This window comes from Coregonus lavaretus (genome assembly GCF_964263955.1).
Source record: "Coregonus lavaretus genome assembly, chromosome: 10".
Classification (NCBI taxonomy): Eukaryota; Metazoa; Chordata; class Actinopteri; order Salmoniformes; family Salmonidae; genus Coregonus; species Coregonus lavaretus.
This window is the reverse complement of record NC_139997.1, coordinates 867,534-892,533: the sequence shown is the minus strand read 5'-3', so window position 1 is coordinate 892,533 and position 25,000 is coordinate 867,534. Positions and strand designations below refer to the sequence as shown.

General features: G+C 43.8%; 1 protein-coding gene across 1 annotated transcript in view; it reads right to left on the bottom strand.

The window, feature by feature from the left end:
• The window catches only part of LOC311135783 (glutamate receptor ionotropic, NMDA 3A-like), a gene marked incomplete at both ends in the record, with an annotated part of 198,902 nt that overhangs the window by 37,724 nt on the left and 136,178 nt on the right, over positions 1 to 25,000 (bottom strand). The window contains 2 exons of the mRNA XM_084169825.1: positions 5,304 to 5,944; positions 10,472 to 10,705. Of these exons, the coding sequence (XP_084025951.1) occupies positions 5,304 to 5,944; positions 10,472 to 10,705 (875 nt within the window). The remainder of the gene's footprint in view (positions 1 to 5,303; positions 5,945 to 10,471; positions 10,706 to 25,000) is intronic.

Here is a 25,000-nt window from a genome sequence, read left to right as displayed (position 1 = left end):
TCATGATACTCCATACCATCATAATACTCCATACCATCATAATACTCCATACCATCATAATACTCCATACCATCATAATACTCCATACCATCATAATACTCCATACCATCATGATACTCCATACCATACCATCATAATACTCCATACCATCATAATACTCCATACCATCATGATACTCAATACCATCATGATACTCCATACCCTCATAATACGCCATACCATCATAATACTCCATACCATACCATCATGATACTCCATACCATCATAATACTCCATACCATCATAATACTCCATACCATCATAATACTCCATATCATCATAATACTCCATACCATACTATCATCATACTCCATACCATCATGATACTCCATACCATCATAATACTCCATACCATCATAATACTCCATACCATCATAATACTCCATACCATCATGATACTCCATACCATACCATCATAATACTCCATACCATCATAATACTCCATACCATACCATCATGATACTCCATACCATCATAATACTCCATACCATCATGATACTCCATACCATTATGATACACCATACCATCATGATACTCCATACCCTCATAATACTCCATACCATCATAATACTCCATACCATCATAATACTCCATACCATCATAATACTCCATACCATCATAATACTCCATACCATCATAATACTCCATACCACCATGATACTCCATACCACCATAATACTCCATACCTTCATAATACTCCATACCATCATAATACTCCATACCATCATAATACTCCATACCATCATGATACTCCATACCATCATAATACTCCATACCATCATAATACTCCATACCATCATAATACTCCATACCATCATAATACTCCATACCATCATGATACTCCATACCATACCATCATAATACTCCATACCATCATAATACTCCATACCATCATAATACTCCATACCATACCATCATGATACTCCATACCATCATAATACTCCATACCATCATGATACTCCATACCATTATGATACACCATACCATCATGATACTCCATACCCTCATAATACTCCATACTATCATAATACATACCATCATAATACTCCATACCATCATAATACTCCATACCATCATAATACTCCATACCATCATAATACTCCATACCATCATGATACTCCATACCACCATAATACTCCTCCCGGGGAAGGACTGCCCGTTCCATGATCTCGCCATCACGGTTGACAACTCCGTTGTGTCCTCCTCCCAGAGTGCGAAGAGCCTTGGCGTGACCCTGGACAACACCCTGTCGTTCTCCGCTAACATCAAGGCGGTGACCCGCTCCTGCAGGTTCATGCTCTACAACATTCGGAGAGTACGACCCTGCCTTACACAGGAAGCGGCACAGGTCCTAATCCAGGCACTTGTCATCTCCCGTCTGGACTACTGCAACTCGCTGTTGGCTGGCCTCCCTGCCTGTGCCATTAAACCCCTACAACTCATCCAGAATGCCGCAGCCCGTCTGGTGTTCAACCTTCCCAAGTTTTCTCACGTCACCCCCCTCCTCCACACACTCCACTGGCTTCCAGTTGAAGCTCGCATCCGCTACAAGACCATGGTGCTTGCCTATGGAGCAGTGAGGGGAACGGCACCTCTGTACCTTCGGGCTTTGATCAGTCCCTACACCCAAACGAGGGCATTGCGTTCATCCACCTCTGGCCTGCTGGCTCCCCTTCCTCTGCGGAAGCATAGTTCCCGCTCAGCCCAGTCAAAACTGTTCGCTGCTCTGGCACCCCAATGGTGGAACAAGCTCCCTCACGACGCCAGGACAGCGGAGTCACTCACCACCTTCCGGAGACATTTGAAACCCCACCTCTTTAAGGAATACCTGGGATAGGATAAAGTAATCCTTCTACCCCCCCCCCCCCCCCCCAAAATTGTAAAGTGGTTATCCCACTGCCTATAGGGTGAATGCACCAATTTGTGAGTCGCTCTGTTTAAGAGCGTCTGCTAAATGACGTAAATGTGCCCTTGAGCAAGGCACTTAACCCTAATTGCTCCTGTAAGTCGCTCTGGATAAGAGCGTCTGCTAAATGACTAAAATGTAAATGTAAATGTATACCTTCATAATACTCCATACCATCATAATACTCCATACCATCATAATACTCCATACCATCATGATGCTCCATACCATCATAATACTCCATACCATCATAATACTCCATATCATCATAATACTCCATACCATCATAATACTCCATTCCATCATAATACTCCATACCATCATAATACTCCATTCCATCATAATACTCCATACCATCATGATACTCCATACCATCATAATACTCCATACCATCATGATACTCCATACCATACCATCATAATACTCCATACCATCATAATACTCCATTCCATCATAATACTCCATACCATCATAATACTCCATTCCATCATAATACTCCATACCATCATAATACTCCATTCCATCATAATACTCCATACCATCATAATACTCCATTCCATCATACTACTCCATACCATCATGATACTCCATACCATCATAATACTCCATACCATCATGATACTCCATACCATCATGATACTCCATACCATACCATCATAATACTCCATACCATCATAATACTCCATACCATCATAATACTCCATACCATCATAATACTCCATACCATCATAATACTCCATACCATCATAATACTCCATACCATCATAATACTCCATACCATCATAATACTCCATACCATCATGATACTCCATACCATCATAATACTCCATACCATCATAATACTCCATACCAAACCGATACCACAGCAAAAAAGGACATAGCCAAAGTCCCAGAATGGCACTTGATCCAGACAGATAAACTCAGCTACTGCTCTGTTCAATCGTTGGGCATCTGTTCTGTTCAATGTCATTACATTATAATGTGATGTTAACAGCTTTAATAGTCAGCCATGTATGGATTAATGAATCAATTACACAATCATACAATACATTTGACTTCGTTTTTACCAATCTAACCACATAAAAACATAATGGCAATCATTTATTTGAATGGTAAATATCTCTATTGATAAACTAGGTAAATATGTAGCCTAGGCCTATGGACAATACGGGTGAATGCATATTCAATAGGGGTGTGTGCATTGAGTTATTGAGCTTGCTATAGCTGAGTTCATGGGGCTACAGACAATCTGTTTTCCTTCCATTTGGGACTTATTTTATTGTACTGGATCAACAACATTTGTATAGAAGTAGCAATCTCTCTTTTAGACAGAGAATGTGCAAAGTTTGCTTTGCGCCTGGTGCTAATGCTGAATAAATCACAAGTGTATTTTATCATACTGTCTGAGTAATAACTCTGCATCAGCACGGTACTGCACCTAGCCAGAGATTTCCCTGAGATTATCATGTATTAACATGTATTGAATCATATAGACCTATTCTACTGAATCATATAGACCTATTCTACTGAATCATATAGACCTATTGTACTGAATCATATAGACCTATTATACTGAATCATACAGACCTATTCTACTGAATCATATAGACCTATTGTACTGAATCATGCAGACCTATTGTACTGAATCATACAGACCTATTGTCCTGAATCATATAGACCTATTGTACTGAATCATGCAGACCTATTGTACTGAATCATACAGACCTATTGTCCTGAATCATATAGACCTATTGTACTGAATCATACAGACCTATTCTGAATCATATAGACATATTGTACTGAATCATATAGACCTATTGTACTGAATTATACAGACCTATTGTACTGAATTATACAGACCTATTGTACTGAATCATATAGACCTATTCTGAATCATATAGACATATTGTACTGAATCATATAGACCTATTGTACTGAATTATACAGACCTATTGTACTGAATTATACAGACCTATTGTACTGAATCATATAGACCTATTCTGAATCATGCACTAGGACTAAATCACCACAAACGTATTTAATGATGCTTATAGGAGTAGTGAAGCATCATCAGCACTGTACCTGGCCAGATATATAGGAGTAGTGAAGCAGCATCAGTACTGTACCTGGCCAGATATATAGGAGTAGTGAAGCAGCATCAGTACTGTACCTGGCCAGATATATAGGAGTAGTGAAGCATCATCAGTACTGTACCTGGCCAGATATATAGGAGTAGTGAAGCAGCATCAGTACTGTACCTGGCCAGATATATAGGAGTAGTGAAGCATCATCAGCACTGTACCTGGCCAGATATATAGGAGTAGTGAAGCATCATCAGTACTGTACCTGGCCAGATATATAGGAGTAGTGAAGCATCATCAGCACTGTACCTGGCCAGATATATAGGAGTAGTGAAGCATCATCAGTACTGTACCTGGCCAGATATATAGGAGTAGTGAAGCATCATCAGTACTGTACCTGGCCAGATATATAGGAGTAGTGAAGCAGCATCAGTACTGTACCTGGCCAGATATATAGGAGTAGTGAAGCAGCATCAGTACTGTACCTGGCCAGATATATAGGAGTAGTGAAGCATCATCAGCACTGTACCTGGCCAGATATATAGGAGTAGTGAAGCAGCATCAGTACTGTACCTGGCCAGATATATAGGAGTAGTGAAGCAGCATCAGTACTGTACCTGGCCAGATATATAGGAGTAGTGAAGCATCATCAGTACTGTACCTGGCCAGATATATAGGAGTAGTGAAGCATCATCAGCACTGTACCTGGCCAGATATATAGGAGTAGTGAAGCAGCATCAGTACTGTACCTGGCCAGATATATAGGAGTAGTGAAGCATCATCAGTACTGTACCTGGCCAGATATATAGGAGTAGTGAAGCATCATCAGCACTGTACCTGGCCAGATATATAGGAGTAGTGAAGCAGCATCAGTACTGTACCTGGCCAGATATATAGGATTAGTGAAGCATCATCAGCACTGTACCTGGCCAGATATATAGGAGTAGTGAAGCAGCATCAGTACTGTACCTGGCCAGATATATAGGAGTAGTGAAGCATCATCAGTACTGTACCTGGCCAGATATATAGGAGTAGTGAAGCAGCATCAGTACTGTACCTGGCCAGATATATTGGAGTAGTGAAGCTTCATCAGCACTGTACCTGGCCAGATATATAGGAGTAGTGAAGCAGCATCAGTACTGTACCTGGCCAGATATATAGGAGTAGTGAAGCATCATCAGCACTGTACCTGGCCAGATATATAGGAGTAGTGAAGCAGCATCAGTACTGTACCTGGCCAGATATATAGGATTAGTGAAGCAGCATCAGTACTGTACCTGGCCAGATATTTCCCTGAGGTCATGTTCCTGTTCTGGCTACTCTGTGTATCCATGCAGTTGGTGATGGAGGGGATGAGGGCTAGCTCAGGGGAGCGGTACGCAGCTGACCCCACCACCCGGGCCACCAGCTCCAGGCCATCCTGGACGTAATGATCGAGGGAGGGAGCCCCCATCCTGCCGTGGGCCAGCAGACCCGCCGGCAGCCCCTCGGTCCTCAGCTCCTCCACGTCCTGCGTGTCCCCCAACACCCAGTGGTACTCTGGCAGCATCAGACCCAGCTTGACCACCACGTTAAAGATCCTCTTGATGTCCCGGATGTCGCAGCCGAATGTTACGACCGTAGACGTTGACTCCTTGATGGACTCCAGGTATCCCTGCAGAGAGGTCTGGAAGTCGGCCTTGGAGACGGAGCTGTTGGGGTGAGAGTTGAGGGAGCTGCTGGAGGTGGTGATGTTGACCACAGAGCCCAGGTGGAACTTGGTGTTGTTACGGAGACGAACCAGGAAGCTGGAGACGTTCCACTCCTGACAGAGCAGGAGGCTGACGTCATACCAGCTGTTGATCACCAGCAGGGAGTAGAGCAGCTCAGCCTGTGGGAGGGCCGGGTTCTGCATCGGCATCTGGAAATGGAGAGGGTTCTGAAGGTAGGTAGAGAGAGGAAGGAAGGTAGGTAGGTAGGTCGGTAGGAAGGGGGAGAGAGAGAGAGAGAGAGAGAGAGGTATTAGTGATATGCAAGCTAACCATGTCTAATTTATAGATGAACTATAACTGGCTGACTATAATCAGTGTTTTTGCCCAGTGGGAAGAGACTAGGTCATCACTGATGCTGTTTTTATATATGTTTTATGGCACCAGGGCTTGGACTGAAACCTGTTTGGATTGATTTTAAGCACACTTCATTATTACAGCAGATGTCTGAGTCATGATACTGCTGCTGCTGATATCCTCTCTTCATACACCTCCCTCCTCTGGAATGTGTAGTTGTAACAGTTTGTAATCATCTGGAATGTGTAGTTGTAACAGTTTGTAATCCTCTATAATGTGTAGTTGTAACAGTTTGTAATCCTCTATAATGTGTAGTTGTAACAGTTTGTAATCCTCTATAATGTGTAGTTGTAACAGTTTGTAATCCTCTGGAATGTGTAGTTGTAACAGTTTGTAATCATCTAGAATGTGTAGTTGTAACAGTTTGTAATCCTCTAAAATGTGTAGTTGTAACAGTTTGTAATCTTCTGGAATGTGTAGTTGTAACAGTTTGTAATCCTCTAAAATGTGTAGTTGTAACAGTTTGTAATCTTCTGGAATGTGTAGTTGTAACAGTTTGTAATCTTCTGGAATGTGTAGTTGTAACAGTTTGTAATCCTCTGGAATGTGTAGTTGTAACAGTTTGTAATCCTCTGGAATGTTTAGTTGTAACAGTTTGTAATCCTCTAAAATGTGTAGTTGTAACAGTTTGTAATCCTCTGGAATGTTTAGTTGTAACAGTTTGTAATCATCTAGAATGTGTAGTTGTAACAGTTTGTAATCTTCTGGAATGTTTAGTTGTAACAGTTTGTAATCGTCTGGGATGTGTAGTTGTAACAGTTTGTAATCATCTGGGATGTGTAGTTATAGCACATATTTTGGCAGTAGATTGCAAAGCAGCAGAAAGATCAATGCTGTAGTTAGTTGCCTTAGGCAGGTCAGCAAGTTTTATATTAGGCTAATTGACCCTAAATTCTGCCTAATGCAAAATCACTAAAATAAAGATTTTGCTAATTGCATTAATCTGCATAATCCTTCACCATTAACATGGACATTCAACTATTAGTATTCATCTGTATAATTTACTACAGAGTCTAAAAGGCTCTCCACTGTGATTTCACAGTCTACGTATACGAAGCAGTCGAAGCTACGGAGCTCCGTTTGCGTCCCTTTCCAGAAATTCAGCCGCATAAAAGTATATACACTACCGGTCAGAAGTTTGAACACACCTACTCATTCAAGGGTTTTTCTTTATTTTTACTATTTTCTACATTGTAGAATAATAGTGAAGACATCAAAACTATGAAATAACACTTATGGAATCATGTAGTAACCAAAAAAGTTAAACAAATAAAATATATTTTATATTTGAGATTCTTCAAATAGCCACCCTTTGCCTTGATGCCAGCTTTGCACACTCTTGGCATTTGCAATGTAGAAAATAGTAAAAATAAAGAAAAACCCTTGAATGGATAGGTGTTCTAAACGTTTTGACCGGTAGTGTATCTATGTATATATATATATATATATATGTGTATATGTATAGAAATGTATATCTGGGGTGTTCTGGTCAGTGGGTGCTCTGGTCAGTGGGTGTTCTGGTCAGTGGGTGCTCTGGTCAGTGGGTGTTCTGGTCAGTGGGTGTTCTGGTCAGTGGGTGCCCTGGTCAGTGGGTGCCCTCGCCCCCACACGCCCGAGACGCCGGCAAGGCAAGGCCCCGGCCCAAAGGGATTTTCCAAAGTCCCGCACAAAGCCCGGACGGGAAGCGAACACACCCATATCTACCAGAACCAGCACACACACCTCTCACAGCATGAAACTACCAGGACCAACACACACACCTCTCACATCATGACACCAAACCACAAAACATAAATAGCTAAACGCAAAACATACAATAATCCCATCCCCACCCGCACCCCTGATTGGAGGACCTCAAATATTTATACCGTACATTTGTGTATATAATTATTCCAACACTCATCAATTCCACCCTTCAGACAGCCACAGATCAACCCATCTTTCCCAGTAAATCATCACTCTACCATTTCCTCTCCCAATACATCCCTCCATTCTCCCATGGGGTCTCACTAGGGACTTGAACCTCCTCATCTGCAACATTTCCACCCAAATGGCCCCCCAAAAATGAACATTTTACCCAAGAGCACAATGATGTTTCCTATTGACTGACTGTGGTCCTTCAAAATCCCCCCCCGTGGAGATACAGTTTGCAGGTCCAACTGCATCCTGATATTATGGCATAACAACCATTCGTGGACCTGACTCCCCATCTGCAAGGCATTCCCTAATCAACTGACTGGACCTGACTCCCCATCTGCAAGGCATTCCCTAATCAACTGACTGGCACAAGAGTTTAGGCTGGACCTCAGTCAGCTGAAGCAGCTAGCTAGACACAGCGTGCCAACTATCCCACTTACACTGTGTTGCTCTCTCCTGCCACAGACTCCTCAGGAGAGTTACGGACCAGTGAAGAGACCACAGGTGGCCGCCATCTTTAACCTCCTGCCTGAGCGCCAGAGACACTAAAATCATCTGAAACTATTTTGTTGTGCGTTTTACTCATTGCTGCTTGTGTAGTCGGACGGTCCCCGCTCTTTTCTGACGGGGGCTACACGCTGGGCTGACTGTTCAATACCCCATATACTGAGCATTATTTTTGTGGCGAGAATTTTATATACTAGCTTAATATATAGAAAATAACGAATTGCTGTATCAATTGTTGTTGTGTATATCAGTTCATCAACCCGATAACATGTTATTGTGGCATAGTTGTCAGCCCTCTTGACTGATACATTTTACGATTTATATTTGTAATTTTAAGCCCTTTATGATTTTTTATTGGTGGCAGACACATTAATTCCTTTCTCTTTTAAGTAATTGCGTTTTCCATTTTTTTTGTGGCAGAGCTGCGAAGAGTTGGTTATACATTTGTATTGTCTCCATACACCTGGATTAATAGGTTGTTGTTCCACCGTCGTTCTTTACAATGTCAATGTGGTCCTCTGTAGCTCAGCTGGTAGAGCACGACGCTTGTAACGCCAGGGTAGTGGGTTCGATCCCCGGGACCACCCATACACAAAAAATGTATGCACGCATGACTGTAAGTCGCTTTGGATAAAAGCGTCTGCTAAATGGCATATTATTATTATTATTATATAAACATGATACATTGCATGGAGCTGACCCTGCAGTTAGCACTACTGGGTGATCTGAAAAGTCATAGTCAATCGATCAATAATATAATAATAATTTTAACAAAAATGTTTATTTTCAATTCACAAACTGTAGAAACAATGAGAATAGAAAGGTTCAGAACTTTTGTGAAACATCACAGTACAGTTGAAATATATATGGCAAATAGAAATCCAATATGGATGGTGTTAAGAGATAGATGGGAGGTGTTGAATGGAGCTGAAGGATGCGACTAATAACAACTACTAATAACAACAAGATAACTAATGTAAAGCATACTGTGTCCATAATAAGTATATAGGTTATATATTGTGAGCTTTTGTGAAAGAGCACAGTTAGAAAGATATGGCATATAGAAGCAAACCGGATGGACATCATGAAAATGATCGGAGGAAGTTCAGGAGTAAAAACAAACAAAATATAATTATTGACTGTGTCCATAAAATGTATATAGTATGTATAAGCTGGAAGTAGAGGCCTAAGCGTTGTTGTTCACTAGTTTACTCCAATCAGGGGTGGTGGGGTTGGAAAGGAATATAAAGGGAAATAAAGGCACAATACAGTCAACATCAACACATTACTGTTTTTATATCTTGTCATGAATATATTTCCACTAATATTTATTTATGCAATTCAACCTTTACAATTGTTCATGCACTGGTGCTTTTGTTTAGGAATACGGCGAATCATTTCACCTGTCCACCTGGCTGGTTATATTATTTATTAAGTACTATAACTCTGTTACTAATCAAATCTACAAATAAAGTTGATCAAATGGATTCCACTGTAATGTTTTCATTGTTAAGGGAAAATAAAATAAGATATATATATATACGGTTTGTCTAAGACTTTGTAGAATTATACCAAACATATCCTTTACTCTATCCAAACAAATAACTATTGTTGTAATGTTTTTAATTGATATATTTCCACTAATATTTCTTCATGCAATTCATCCTTTACAATAGTTGATGCACTATTCATCAAGTTTTTGGTGCTTATGTTTGCACACCTTGTGGGTTGATATGCATATGATGCGTTTGCTAAAGGATAAGTCCTACAACGTCCTCAACGTTCTCTAGCGGGTACTTATAGACTGAAAGGCCAGACGGTTCTAGTGTTAAGGCCCAAACCCTGGTTGGTCAAGGGAAGGTGGATAGAATAGAACACTCATCAATAACTAACCCCTCATCCCCTCATCCCCTCACTGCGTTGAGCAGAGCAGAGTTGAGCTGAGTTGAGCTGAGGTGAGCTAAGATGAGGTGAGCTGAGATGAGCTGAGCTGAGATGAGGTGAGCTGAGCTGAGATGAGATGAGCTGAGGTGAGCCGAGATGAGGTGAGCTGAGATGAGCTGAGCTGAGATGAGGTGAGCTGAGGTGAGCTGAGGTGAGCTGAGGTGAGCTGAGATGAGCTGAGGTGAGCTGAGATGAGCTGAGGTGAGCTGAGGTGAGCTGAGATGAGCTGAGATGAGGTGAGTTAGGTGGTGTGTGTCCCAAATGGCACCCTATTCCCTATATATTATATATTATATATCAAAATCAAGTCAAATACACATATTTAGCAGATGTTATTGTGGGTGTAGCAAGATGCTTATGTTCCAAGCTCCAACAGTGCAGTAGTATCTAACAATTCATAACAATACACAAAATCTAAAAGTAAAATAATGTAATTAAGAATATAAATATTTGGACGAGCAATGTTGGCGTGGCATTGACTAAATTACAGTAGAATAGAATACAGTATATACAGTGGGGAGAACAAGTATTTGATACACTGCCGATTTTGCAGGTTTTCCTACTTACAAAGCATGTAGAGGTCTGTAATTTTTATCATAGGTACACTTCAACTGTGAGAGACGGAATCTAAAACAAAAATCTAGAAAATCACATTGTATGATTTGTAAGTAATTAATTTGCATTTTATTGCATGACATAAGTATTTGATCACCTACCAACCAGTAAGAATTCCGGCTCTCACAGACCTGTTAGTTTTTCTTTAAGAAGCCCTCCCGTTCTCCACTCATTACCTGTATTAACTGCACCTGTTTGAACTCGTTACCTGTATAAAAGACACCTGTCCACACACTCAATCAAACAGACTCCAACCTCTCCACAATGGCCAAGACCAGAGAGCTGTGTAAGGACATCAGGGATAAAATTGTAGACCTGCACAAGGCTGGGATGGGCTACAGGACAATAGGCAAGCGGCTTGGTGAGAAGGCAACAACTGTTGGCGCAATTATTAGAAAATGGAAGAAGTTCAAGATGACGGTCAATCACCCTCGGTCTGGGGCTCCATGCAAGATCTCACCTCGTGGGGCATCAATGATCATGAGGAAGGTGAGTGATCAGCCCAGAACTACACGGCAGGACCTGGTCAATGACCTGAAGAGAGCTGGGACCACAGTCTCAAAGAAAACCATTAGTAACACACCACGCCGTCATGGATTAAAATCCTGCAGCGCACGCAAGGTCTCTCTGCTCAAGCCAGCGCATGTCCAGGCCCGTCTGAAGTTTGCCAATGACCATCTGGATGATCCAGAGGAGGAATGGGAGAAGGTCATGTGGTCTGATGAGACAAAAATAGAGCTTTTTGGTCTAAACTCCACTCGCCGTGTTTGGAGGAAGAAGAAGGATGAGTACAACCCCAAGAACACCATCCCAACCGTGAAGCATGGAGGTGGAAACATCATTCTTTGGGGATGCTTTTCTGCAAAGGGGACAGGACGACTGCACCGTATTGAGGGGAGGATGGATGGGGCCATGTATCACGAGATCTTGGCCAACAACCTCCTTCCCTCAGTAAGAGCATTGAAGATGGGTCGTGGCTGGGTCTTCCAGCATGACAACGACCTGAAACACACAGCCAGGGCAACTAAGGAGTGGCTCCATAAGAAGCATCTCAAGGTCCTGGAGTGGCCTAGCCAGTCTCCAGACCTGAACGCAATAGAAAATCTTTGGAGGGAGCTGAAAGTCCGTATTGCCCAGCGACAGCCCCGAAACCTGAAGGATCTGGAGAAGGTCTGTATGGAGGAGTGAGCCAAAATCCCTGCTGCAGTGTGTGCAAACCTGGTCAAGACCTACAGAAAACGTAGGATCTCTGTAATTGCAAACAAAGGTTTCTGTACCAAATATTAAGTTCTGCTTTTCTTATGTATCAAATACTTATGTCATGCAATAAAATGCAAATTAATTACTTAAAAATCATACAAGGTGATTTTCTGGATTTTTGTTTTAGATTCTGTCTCTTACAGTTGAAGTGTACCTATGATAAAAATTACAGACCTCTACATGCTTTGTAAGTAGGAAAACCTGCAAAATCGGCAGTGTATCAAATACTTGTTCTCCCCACTGTACATATGAGATGAGCAAAGCAGTATGTAAACATTATTAAAGTGACCAGTGATTCCATGTCTATGTATATAGGGCAGCAGCCTCTAAGGTGCAGGGTTGAGTAGCCGGGTGGTAGCCGGCTAGTGAAGGCTATTTAACAGTCTGATTGCCTTGAGCTAGAAGCTGTTTTTCAGTCTCTCAAACCCAGCTTTAAAGCACCTCTACTGACCTCGCCTTTCGGAGGATAGCAGGGTGAACAGGCCGTGGCTTGGGTGGTTGATGTCATTGATTATCTTTTTGGCCTTCCTGTGACATCGGTGCTGTAGATGTCCTGGAGGGCAGGCAGTGTGCCACCGGTGATGCGTTGGGCAGACCGCACCACCCTCTGGAGAGCCCTGCGGTAGCGGTCGGTGCAGTTGCCGTACCAGACGGTGATACAGCCCGACAGGATGCTCTCAATTGTGCATCTGTAAAAGTTTCTGAGGGTCTTAGGGGCCAAGCCAAATTTCTTCAGCCTCCTGAGGTTGAAAAGGCGCTGTTGCGTTGGTATCTGTGTGGGTGGACCATTTCAGATTGTCAGTGATGTGTACGCCGAGGAACTTGAAGCTTTCCACCTTCTCCACTTTGGTCCCGTTGATGTGGATAGCGCGTGCTCCCTCTGCTGTCTCCTGAAGTCCATGATCAGCTCCTTCATTTTGTTGACGTTGAGGGAGAGGTTATTTTCCTGGCACCACTCCGCCAGGGCCCTCACCTCCTCCCTGTAGGCTGTCTCGTCATTGTTGGTGATCAGGCCTATTACTGTTGTGTCGTCTGCAAACTTGATGATTGGGTTGGAGGCGTGCATGGCCACGCAGTCATGGGTGAACAGGGAGTACAGGAGGGGGCTGAGCACACACCCTTGTGGGGCCCCAGTGTTGAGGATCAGCGAAGTGGAAGTGTTGTTTCCCACCTTCACCAGGTGGGGGCGGCCCGTCAGGAAGTCCAGGACCCAGTTGCACAGTGCGGGTTTCAGACCCAGGGTCCCGATCTTAATGATGAGCTTGGAGGGTACTATGGTGTTGAATGCTGAGCTATAGTCAATGAACAGCATTCTGACGTAGGTATTCCTCTTGTCCAGATGGTGGTTTCATCGTCTGTGGATCTATTGGGGCGGTACGCAAATTGAAGTTGGTCTAAGGTGTCAGGTAAGGTAGAGGAGATATGATCCTTGACTAGTCTCTCAAAACATTTCACGATGACAGAAGTGAGTGCTACGGGGCGATAAGCATTTAGTTTAGTTACCTTTGCTTTCTTGGGTAAAGGAACAATGGTGGACATCCTGAAGCAAGTGGGGACAGCAGACTGGGATAGGGAGAGATTTAATATGTCCGTAAACACTCCAGTCAGCTGGTCTGCGCATGCTCTGTGGACAATGACCCCAAGCATACTTCCAAAGTTGTGGCAAAATGGCTTAAGGACAACAAAGTCAAGGTATTGGAGTGGCCATCACAAAGCCCTGACCTCAATCCTATAGAAAATGTGTGGGCAGAACTGAAAAAGTGTGTGCGAGCAAGGAGGCCTACAAACCTGACTCAGTTACACCAGGTCTGTCAGGAAGAATGGGCCACAATTCACCCAATGTCACGTTCGTTGAATGACGGGTCAGACCAAGGCGCAGCGTGATATGCGTACATGTTTATTTTTAACTGTTAAACACACGACAAAACAACAAAGGAAACGAAACGTGAAGTCCAAGGTAGCACACACAACATACCTTAACCGGAACAAGATCCCACAACTAGACAGTGCCAATAGGCTGCCTAAGTATGGTCCCCAATCAGAGACAACGAGCGACAGCTGCCTCTGATTGGGAACCACCCTGGCCAACATAGATCTACACATAATAGATATACACATAGAATATATACAAACAAAGAACACACACACCCTGACTCAACATATAAGAGTCCCCTGAGTCAGGGCGTGACACCCAACTTATTGTGGGAAGCTTGTGGAAGGCTATGCGAAATGTTTGACCCAAGTTAAACAATTTAAAGGCAATGCTACCAAATACTAATTGAGTGTATGTAAACTTCTGACCCACTGGGAATGTGATGAAAGAAATAAAAGCTGAAATAAATCATTCTCTCTACTATTATTTTGACATTTCACATTCTTAAAATAAAGTGGTGATCCTAACTGACCTAAGACAGGGAATTTGTACTAGGATTAAATGTCAGGAATTGTGAAAAACTGAGTTTAATTGTATTTGGCTAAGGTGTATGTAAACTTCTGACTTCAACTGTACACTGTTTGTATTTTACCATATTCCCAGTCACGTTGCCATGGTTAAATGCGGTGGTTCGTGCTTTCAGTTTTGCGCCAATGCTGCCATCTATCCACGGTCTCTGGTTTGGGTAGGTTATAATAGTCACCATGGGAACAACATCCCCTATACACATTCCTGATGAACTCATTCACCTTGTCCGTGTATATGTCAATGTTATTCTCAGAGGCTACCCAGAAAATATCCCAGTCCGCATGATCAAAACAATCTTGAAGCATGGATTCCAATTGGTCAGACCAGCGTTGAATAGACCTTAGCACGAGTACTTCCTGTTTGAGTTTCTGCCTATAGGAAGGGAGGAGCATAATGGAGTTGTGATCTGATTTGCCGAAGGGAGGGCGGGGGAGGGCCTTGTAGGCATCTCAAAAGGGGGAGTAGCAGTGGTCTAGTGTTTTTCCAGAGCGAGTACTACAGGCAATGTGTTGATAGAACTTCTGTAGCATTTTCCTCAAATGTGCTTTGTTAAAATCCCCAGCTACAATAAATGGGTCCTCAGGATATGTGTTTTCCAGTTTGCACAAAGTCCAAAGTAGTTCTTTGAGGGCCGTCATGGTATCGGCTTGAGGGGGAATATACACGGCTGTGACTATAACCGAAGAGAAATCTCTTGGGAGTTAATACGGTCGGCATTTCATTGTGAAGTATTCTAGGTCGGGTGAACAAAAGGACTTGAGTTTCTGTGTGTTATCACAATCACACCATGAGTAGTTAATCATGAAACATACACCACTGCCTTTCTTCTTCCCTGAGAGTTCTTTATTCCTGTCTGCGCGATGAACTGAGAACCCAGCTGGCTCTATGGACGTGGACAGTATATCCTGAGAGAGCCATGATTCCATGAAACAGAGTATGGTACAGTCCCTTACATCTCTCTGGAAGGAGATCCTCGCCCTGAGCTCGTCTACTTTATTGTCCAGGCACTGAACATTAGCGAGTAATATACTCGGAAGCGGTGGATGGTGTGCAAGCCTCCTTAGTCAGACTAGAAGTCCACTTTGAATACCTCTTCTCCGCCGGTGGCATCTTGAAGCAGCCTCTGGGTGGTACGAACAAAGGATCCAATTCGAGAAAGTCGTATTCCTGGTCGTAATGCTGGTGAGTTACCGCCGCTCTGATATCCAAAAGTTATTTCCGGCTGTATGCAATAACACAAAAAACGTTTCTGGGCTAATAATGTAAGAAATAACACACACAAAAAAACAAAATACTGGAAAGTTGCTTAGGAGCTAGAAGCAGAGCTTCCATGTCTGTCGGCGCCATCTAGACACAACGATAGCTCTTGTCAAAAGTAGTGCACCATACACGGAATAGGGTGCCATTTGGGACACATGCGTGGTCTGAAGATGAGGTGGTGGTCTTTCCAGAGAGGCAGGATGAGAAGCTTAGTGAGGCTGGGTAATTTCCCCAGGGGGCCGGTCTACCTCCTGTAATTAACAGACAGAAAACAGGCTAAACTACTCACACTAAAGAAGAGCTCTTCATTCCTTCATGAATGTATCTCCAGATGTCAGATGAAAGACAGGACGTCATGCCAGTTTAGCAGCATATTAAAATATGAGTCCCCATTGACCTGATAGTAGCGGGGATCAGTTAATTAGGAGATAAAGTCCTACTCTAGACACCTTTTCAGCTCATTTGTCACCTGATTTCCTTAACAGAAGGCACATGTCAATAGCTGGTCCAGGTAAGTCATGACATACTGTAGCAGAGTCAACATGTACAGTACAGGCTACCAGAGTCAACATGTACAGTACCAGCTACCAGAGTCAACATGTACAGTACAGGCTACCAGAGTCAACATGTACAGTACAGGCTACCAGAGTCAACATGTACAGGACAGGCTACCAGAGTCAACATGTACAGTACAGGCTACCAGAGTCAACATGTACAGGACAGGCTACCAGAGTCAACATGTACAGTACAGGCTACCAGAGTCAACATGTACAGTACAGGCTACCAGAGTCAACATGTACAGGACAGGCTACCAGAGTCAACATGTACAGGACAGGCTACCAGAGTCAACATGTACAGTACAGGCTACCAGAGTCAACATGTCCAGTACAGGCTACCAGAGTCAACATGTACAGTACAGGCTACCAGAGTCAACATGTCCAGTACAGGCTACCAGAGTCAACATGTACAGTACAGGCTACCAGAGTCAACATGTACAGAACAGGCTACCAGAGTCAACATGTCCAGTACAGGCTACCAGAGTCAACATGTACAGAACAGGCTACCAGAGTCAACATGTACAGTACCAGCTACCAGAGTCAACATGTCCAGTACAGGCTACCAGAGTCAACATGTCCAGTACAGACTACCAGAGTCAACATGTACAGTACAGGCTACCAGAGTCAACATGCACAGTACAGGCTACCAGAGTCAACATGTACAGGACAGGCTACCAGAGTCAACATGTACAGGACAGGCTACCAGAGTCAACATGTACAGAACAGGCTACCAGAGTCAACATGTCCAGGACAGGCTACCAGAGTCAACATGTACAGTACAGGCTACCAGAGTCAACATGTCCAGGACAGGCTACCAGAGTCAACATGTACAGGACAGGCTACCAGAGTCAACATGTACAGTACAGGCTACCAGAGTCAACATGTACAGTACAGGCTACCAGAGTCAACATGCACAGTACAGGCTACCAGAGTCAACATGCACAGTACAGGCTACCAGAGTCAACATGTACAGTACAGGCTACCAGAGTCAACATGTAGAGTACAGGCTACCAGAGTCAACATGTCCAGTACAGGCTACCAGAGTCAACATGTCCAGTACAGGCTACCAGAGTCAACATGTACAGTACAGGCTACCAGAGTCAACATGTAGAGTACAGGCTACCAGAGTCAACATGTACAGTACAGGCTACCAGAGTCAACATGTACAGAACAGGCTACCAGAGTCAACATGTACAGTACCAGCTACCAGAGTCAACATGTCCAGTACAGGCTACCAGAGTCAACATGTACAGGACAGGCTACCAGAGTCAACATTTACAGTACAGGCTACCAGAGTCAACATGTCCAGGACAGGCTACCAGAGTCAACATGTACAGAACAGGCTACCAGAGTCAACATGCACAGTACAGGCTACCAGAGTCAACATGTAGAGTACAGGCTACCAGAGTCAACATGTAGAGTACAGGCTACCAGAGTCAACATGTACAGTACAGGCTACCAGAGTCAACATGTACAGTACAGGCTACCAGAGTCAACATGTACAGTACAGGCTACCAGGGTCAACATGTACAGTACAGGCTACCAGAGTCAACATGTACAGTACAGGCTACCAGAGTCAACATGTACAGTACAGGCTACCAGAGTCAACATGTAGAGTACAGGCTACCAGAGTCAACATGTACAGTACAGGCTACCAGAGTCAACATGTACAGTACAGGCTACCAGAGTCAACATGTACAGTACAGGCTACCAGAGTCAACATGCACAGTACAGGCTACCAGAGTCAACATGTACAGTACAGGCTACCAGAGTCAACACATGTACAGGACAGGCTACCAGAGTCAACATGTACAGTACAGGCTACCAGAGTCAACACATGTACAGGACAGGCTACCAGAGTCAACATGTACAGTACAGGCTACCAGAGTCAACATGTACAGTACCAGCTACCAGAGTCAACATGTACAGTACCAGCTACCAGAGTCAACATGTAGAGTACCAGCTACCAGAGTCAACATGTACAGTACAGGCTACCAGAGTCAACATGTCCAGTACAGGCTACCAGAGTCAACATGTACAGTACAGGCTACCAGAGTCAACATGTACAGTACAGGCTACCAGAGTCAACATGTACAGTACAGGCTACCAGAGTCAACATGTACAGAACAGGCTACCAGAGTCAACATGCACAGTACAGGCTACCAGAGTCAACATGTACAGTACAGGCTACCAGAGTCAACATGTACAGTACAGGCTACCAGAGTCAACATGTACAGTACAGGCTACCAGAGTCAACATGTACAGTACAGGCTACCAGAGTCAACATGTACAGAACAGGCTACCAGAGTCAACATGTACAGTACAGGCTACCAGAGTCAACATGTACAGTACAGGCTACCAGAGTCAACATGTCCAGTACAGGCTACCAGAGTCAACATGTTCAGAACAGGCTACCAGAGTCAACATGCACAGTACAGGCTACCAGAGTCAACATGTACAGTACAGGCTACCAGAGTCAACATGTCCAGTACAGGCTACCAGAGTCAACATGTACAGTACAGGCTACCAGAGTCAACATGTACAGAACAGGCTACCAGAGTCAACATGCACAGTACAGGCTACCAGAGTCAACATGTACAGTACAGGCTACCAGAGTCAACATGCACAGTACAGGCTACCAGAGTCAACATGTACAGTACAGGCTACCAGAGTCAACATGTCCAGTACAGGCTACCAGAGTCAACATGTAGAGAACAGGCTACCAGAGTCAACATGTACAGTACCAGCTACCAGAGTCAACATGTCCAGTACAGGCTACCAGAGTCAACATGTCCAGTACAGGCTACCAGAGTCAACATGTAGAGTACAGGCTACCAGAGTCAACATGTACAGAACAGGCTACCAGAGTCAACATGCACAGTACAGGCTACCAGAGTCAACATGTACAGTACCAGCTACCAGAGTCAACATGTACAGTACAGACTACCAGAGTCAACATGTACAGTACAGGCTACCAGAGTCAACATGTACAGGACAGGCTACCAGAGTCAACATGTACAGTACAGGCTACCAGAGTCAACATGTACAGTACCAGCTACCAGAGTCAACATGTACAGTACCAGCTACCAGAGTCAACATGTACAGTACCAGCTACCAGAGTCAACATGTACAGTACAGGCTACCAGAGTCAACATGTACAGTACAGGCTACCAGAGTCAACATGTACAGTACAGGCTACCAGAGTCAACATGTACAGTACAGGCTACCAGAGTCAACATGTCCAGTACAGGCTACCAGTGTCAACATGTACAGTACCAGCTACCAGAGTCAACATGTACAGTACAGGCTACCAGAGTCAACATGTCCAGTACAGGCTACCAGAGTCAACATGTACAGTACAGGCTACCAGAGTCAACATGTACAGAACAGGCTACCAGAGTCAACATGCACAGTACAGGCTACCAGAGTCAACATGTACAGTACAGGCTACCAGAGTCAACATGTCCAGTACAGGCTACCAGAGTCAACATGTACAGAACAGGCTACCAGAGTCAACATGCACAGTACAGGCTACCAGAGTCAACATGTACAGTACAGGCTACCAGAGTCAACATGTCCAGTACAGGCTACCAGAGTCAACATGTACAGAACAGGCTACCAGAGTCAACATGTACAGTACCAGCTACCAGAGTCAACATGTCCAGTACAGGCTACCAGAGTCAACATGTCCAGTACAGGCTACCAGAGTCAACATGTACAGAACAGGCTACCAGAGTCAACATGTACAGTACCAGCTACCAGAGTCAACATGTCCAGTACAGGCTACCAGAGTCAACATGTCCAGTACAGGCTACCAGAGTCAACATGTCCAGTACAGGCTACCAGAGTCAACATGTACAGGACAGGCTACCAGAGTCAACATGTACAGTACAGGCTACCAGAGTCAACATGTACAGTACAGGCTACCAGAGTCAACATGTACAGGACAGGCTACCAGAGTCAACATGTACAGTACAGGCTACCAGAGTCAACATGCACAGTACAGGCTACCAGAGTCAACATGTACAGTACAGGCTACCAGAGTCAACATGTACAGAACAGGCTACCAGAGTCAACATGTACAGTACAGGCTACCAGAGTCAACATGTACAGTACAGGCTACCAGAGTCAACATGTACAGTACAGGCTACCAGAGTCAACATGTACAGTACAGGCTACCAGAGTCAACATGTACAGTACAGGCTACCAGAGTCAACATGTACAGTACCAGCTACCAGAGTCAACATGTACAGGACAGGCTACCAGAGTCAACATGTACAGTACAGGCTACCAGAGTCAACATGTACAGTACAGGCTACCAGAGTCAACATGTACAGTACAGGCTACCAGAGTCAACATGTACAGTACAGGCTACCAGAGTCAACATGTACAGGACAGGCTACCAGAGTCAACATGTACAGTACAGGCTACCAGAGTCAACATGTACAGTACAGGCTACCAGAGTCAACATGTACAGTACAGGCTACCAGAGTCAACATGTACAGTACAGGCTACCAGAGTCAACATGTACAGTACAGGCTACCAGAGTCAACATGTAGAGTACAGGCTACCAGAGTCAACATGTACAGTACAGGCTACCAAAGTCAACATGTGTGCAACATCCAACCCACTGCCGTTCTGATTTGCCCTTTACTGATTCCTCTACACTGTCCCATCTCAATAAAACACAAAACCTTAAAACATTAAAAAAAGACTGACAGCAATGAAGTTTGCAAGAGCACATATAGATCAGTAACCAGAATATTAGCCCTGCATAGTACAACCTGAATATTAGCCCTGCAGTGAGTATTACAGTCTGACAGACACAGTCAGTAACCAGAATATTAGCCCTGCAGTGTATAACCAGAATATTAGCCCTGCAGTGTATAACAAGAATATTAGCCCTGCAGTGTATAACCAGAATATTAGCCCTGCAGTGAGTATTACAGTCTGACAGACACAGTCAGTAACCAGAATATTAGCCCTGCAGTGTATAACCAGAATATTAGCCCTGCAGTGAGTATTACAGTCTGACAGACACAGTCAGTAACCAGAATATTAGCCCTGCAGTGTATAACCAGAATATTAGCCCTGCAGTGAGTATTACAGTCTGACAGACTCAGTCAATAACCAGAATATTAGCCCTGCAGTGAGTATTACAGTCTGACAGACACAGTCAGTAACCAGAATATTAGCCCTGCAGTGTATAACCAGAATATTAGCCCTGCAGTGAGTATTACAGTCTGACAGACACAGTCAGTAACCAGAATATTAGCCCTGCAGTGAATAACCAGAATATTAGCCCTGCAGTGAGTATTACAGTCTGACAGACACAGTCAATAACCAGAATATTAGCCCTGCAGTGAGTATTACAGTCTGACAGACACAGTCAATAACCAGAATATTAGCCCTGCAGTGAGTATTACAGTCTGACAGACACAGTCAATAACCAGAATATTAGCCCTGCAGTGAGTATTACAGTCTGACAGACTCAGTCAATAACCAGAATATTAGCCCTGCAGTGAGTATTACAGTCTGACAGACACAGTCAGTAACCAGAATATTAGCCCTGCAGTGAGTATTACAGTCTGACAGACACAGTCAGTAACCAGAATATTAGCCCTTCAGTGTATAACCTGAATATTAGCGCTGCAGTGTATAACCAGAATATTAGCGCTGCAGTGTATAACCTGAATATTAGCGCTGCAGTGTATAACCTGAATATTAGCGCTGCAGTGTATAACCTCAATATTAGCGCTGCAGTGTATAACCTGAATATTAGCGCTGCAGTGTATAACCAGAATATTAGCGCTGCAGTGTATAACCAGAATATTAGCCCTGCAGTGTATAACCAGAATATTAGCGCTGCAGTGTGTAACCAGAATATTAGCGCTGCAGTGTATAACCAGAATATTAGCCCTGCAGTGTATAACCAGAATATTAGCGCTGCAGTGTGTAACCAGAATATTAGCGCTGCAGTGTAAAACCAGAATATTAGCCCTGCAGTGTATAACCAGAATATTAGCGCTGCAGTGTGTAACCAGAATATTAGCGCTGCAGTGTGTAACCAGAATATTAGCGCTGCAGTGTTTTTACAGTCTTGTAAATCAGTATAAAAGTAGGACAAACTCAGTGATCTTGATGTTAGAGTGTCCGCCCTGAGATTGGAAGTTTGGGTATGACCATCCTTTTGGGATGACCCCGGCCGAGACACTAAAATTGTCTCTCTGCTTGGCACTCAGAATGAATCAGATGGGGTGGGGGTAATGCCCTGCGAAAGACTAGTGTCCTACCCAGGGGTTCTACTTGTACATGGAGCTGTCTCATGCTATGAAGTTGCCTCACACCCTGCAGTTCATTATGTGCTCTGACAAGGATTATTTGTATATGTCTGGGGTCTTTCTTCAATTCTGAGATCCAACCTGACTCAGATGAACCTGACTCATATAACCCTGACTTAGATAAACCTGACTTGGATAAACCTGACTTAGATGACTCCCCACACACACATGCTATCTATGGTCCCAGCTTGTGGCATGGCTCCCAGAACCCGTCAAGTTAACTAATGACAGAACCCTTCCGGTTAACCAATTACAAAACCCTTCCGGTTAACTAATTACAGAACCCTTCCGGTTAACTAATTACAGAACCCTTCCGGTTAACTAATTACAGAACCCTTCCGGTTAACTAATGACAGAACCCTTCCGGTTAACTAATGACAGAACCCTTCCGGTTAACTAATGACAGAACCCTTCCGGTTAACTAATGACAGAACCCTTCCGGTTAACTAATGACAGAACCCTTCCGGTTAACTAATGACAGAACCCTTCCGGTTAACTAATGACAGAACCCTTCCGGTTAACTAATGACAGAACCCTTCTGGTTAACTAATGACAGAATCCATCCGGTTAACTAATTATAAATTGATTTGCATTTTAATGAGGGAAATAAGTATTTGACCCCTCTGCAAAACATGACTTAGTACTTGGTGGCAAAACCCTTGTTCGCAATCACAGAGGTCAGACGTTTCTTGTAGTTGCCCACAAGGTTTGCACACATCTCAGGAGGGATTTTGTCCCACTCCTCTTTGCAGATCTTCTACAAGTCATTAAGGTTTCGAGCCTGACGTTTGGCAACTCAAACCTTCAGCTCCCTCCACAGATTTTCTATGGGATTAAGGTCTGGAGACTGGCTAGGCCACTTCAGGACCTTAATGTGCTTCTTCTTGAGCCACTCCTTTGTTGCTTTGGCCGTGTGTTTTGGGTCATTGTCATGCTGGAATACCCATCCACGACCCACTTCAATGGCTTGGCTGAGGGAAGGAGGTTCTTACCCAAGATTTGACGGTACATGGCCCCGTCCATTGTCCCTTTGATGCGGTGAAGTTGTCCTGTCCCCGTAGAAGAAAAACACCCCCAAAGCATAATGTTTCCACCTCCATGTTTGACAGTGGGGATGGTGTTCTTGGGGTCATAGGCAGCATTCCTTCTCCTCCAAACACGGCGAGTTGAGTTGATGGATCCTCTGAATCATTCAGATGTTCATTGGCAAACTTCAGACGGGCCTGTATATGTGCTTTCTTGAGCAGGGGGACCTTGCGGGCGCTGCAGGATTTCAGTTCTTCACGGCGTAGTGTGTTACCAATAGTTTTCTTGGTGACTATGGTCCCAGCTGCCTTGAGATCATTGACAAGATCTTCCTGTGTAGTTCTGGGCTGATTCCTCATGATCATTGCAACTCCACGATGTGAGATCTTGCATGGAGCCCCAGGCTGAGGGACATTGACAGGTCTTTTGTGTTTCTTCCATTTGCGAATAATCGCACCAACTGTTGTCACCTTCTCACCAAGCTGCTTGGCGATGGTCTTGTAGCCCATTCCAGCCTTGTGTAGGTCTACAATCTTGTCCCTGACATCCTTGTAGAGCTCTTTGGTCTTGGCCATGATGGAGAGTTTGGAATCTGATTGATTGCTTCTGTGGACAGGTGTCTTTTATACAGGTAACAAGCAGAGATTAGGAGCACTCCCTTTAAGAGTGTGCTCCTAATCTCAGCTCGTTACCTGTATAAAATACACCTGGGAGCCAGAAATCTTTCTGTTTGAGAGGGGGTCAAAAACTTATTTCCCTCATTAAAATGCAAATCAATTTATAACATTTTTGACATGCGTTTTTCTGGATTTTTTTGTTGTTATTCTGTCTCTCACTGTTCAAATAAACCTACCATTAAAATTATAGACTGACCATGTCTTTGTCAGTGGGCAAACATCCAAAATCAGCAGGGGATCAAATACTTTTTTCCCTCACTGTACATATGGGTAGAATTAAAGTGACTATGCATAAATAATTAAC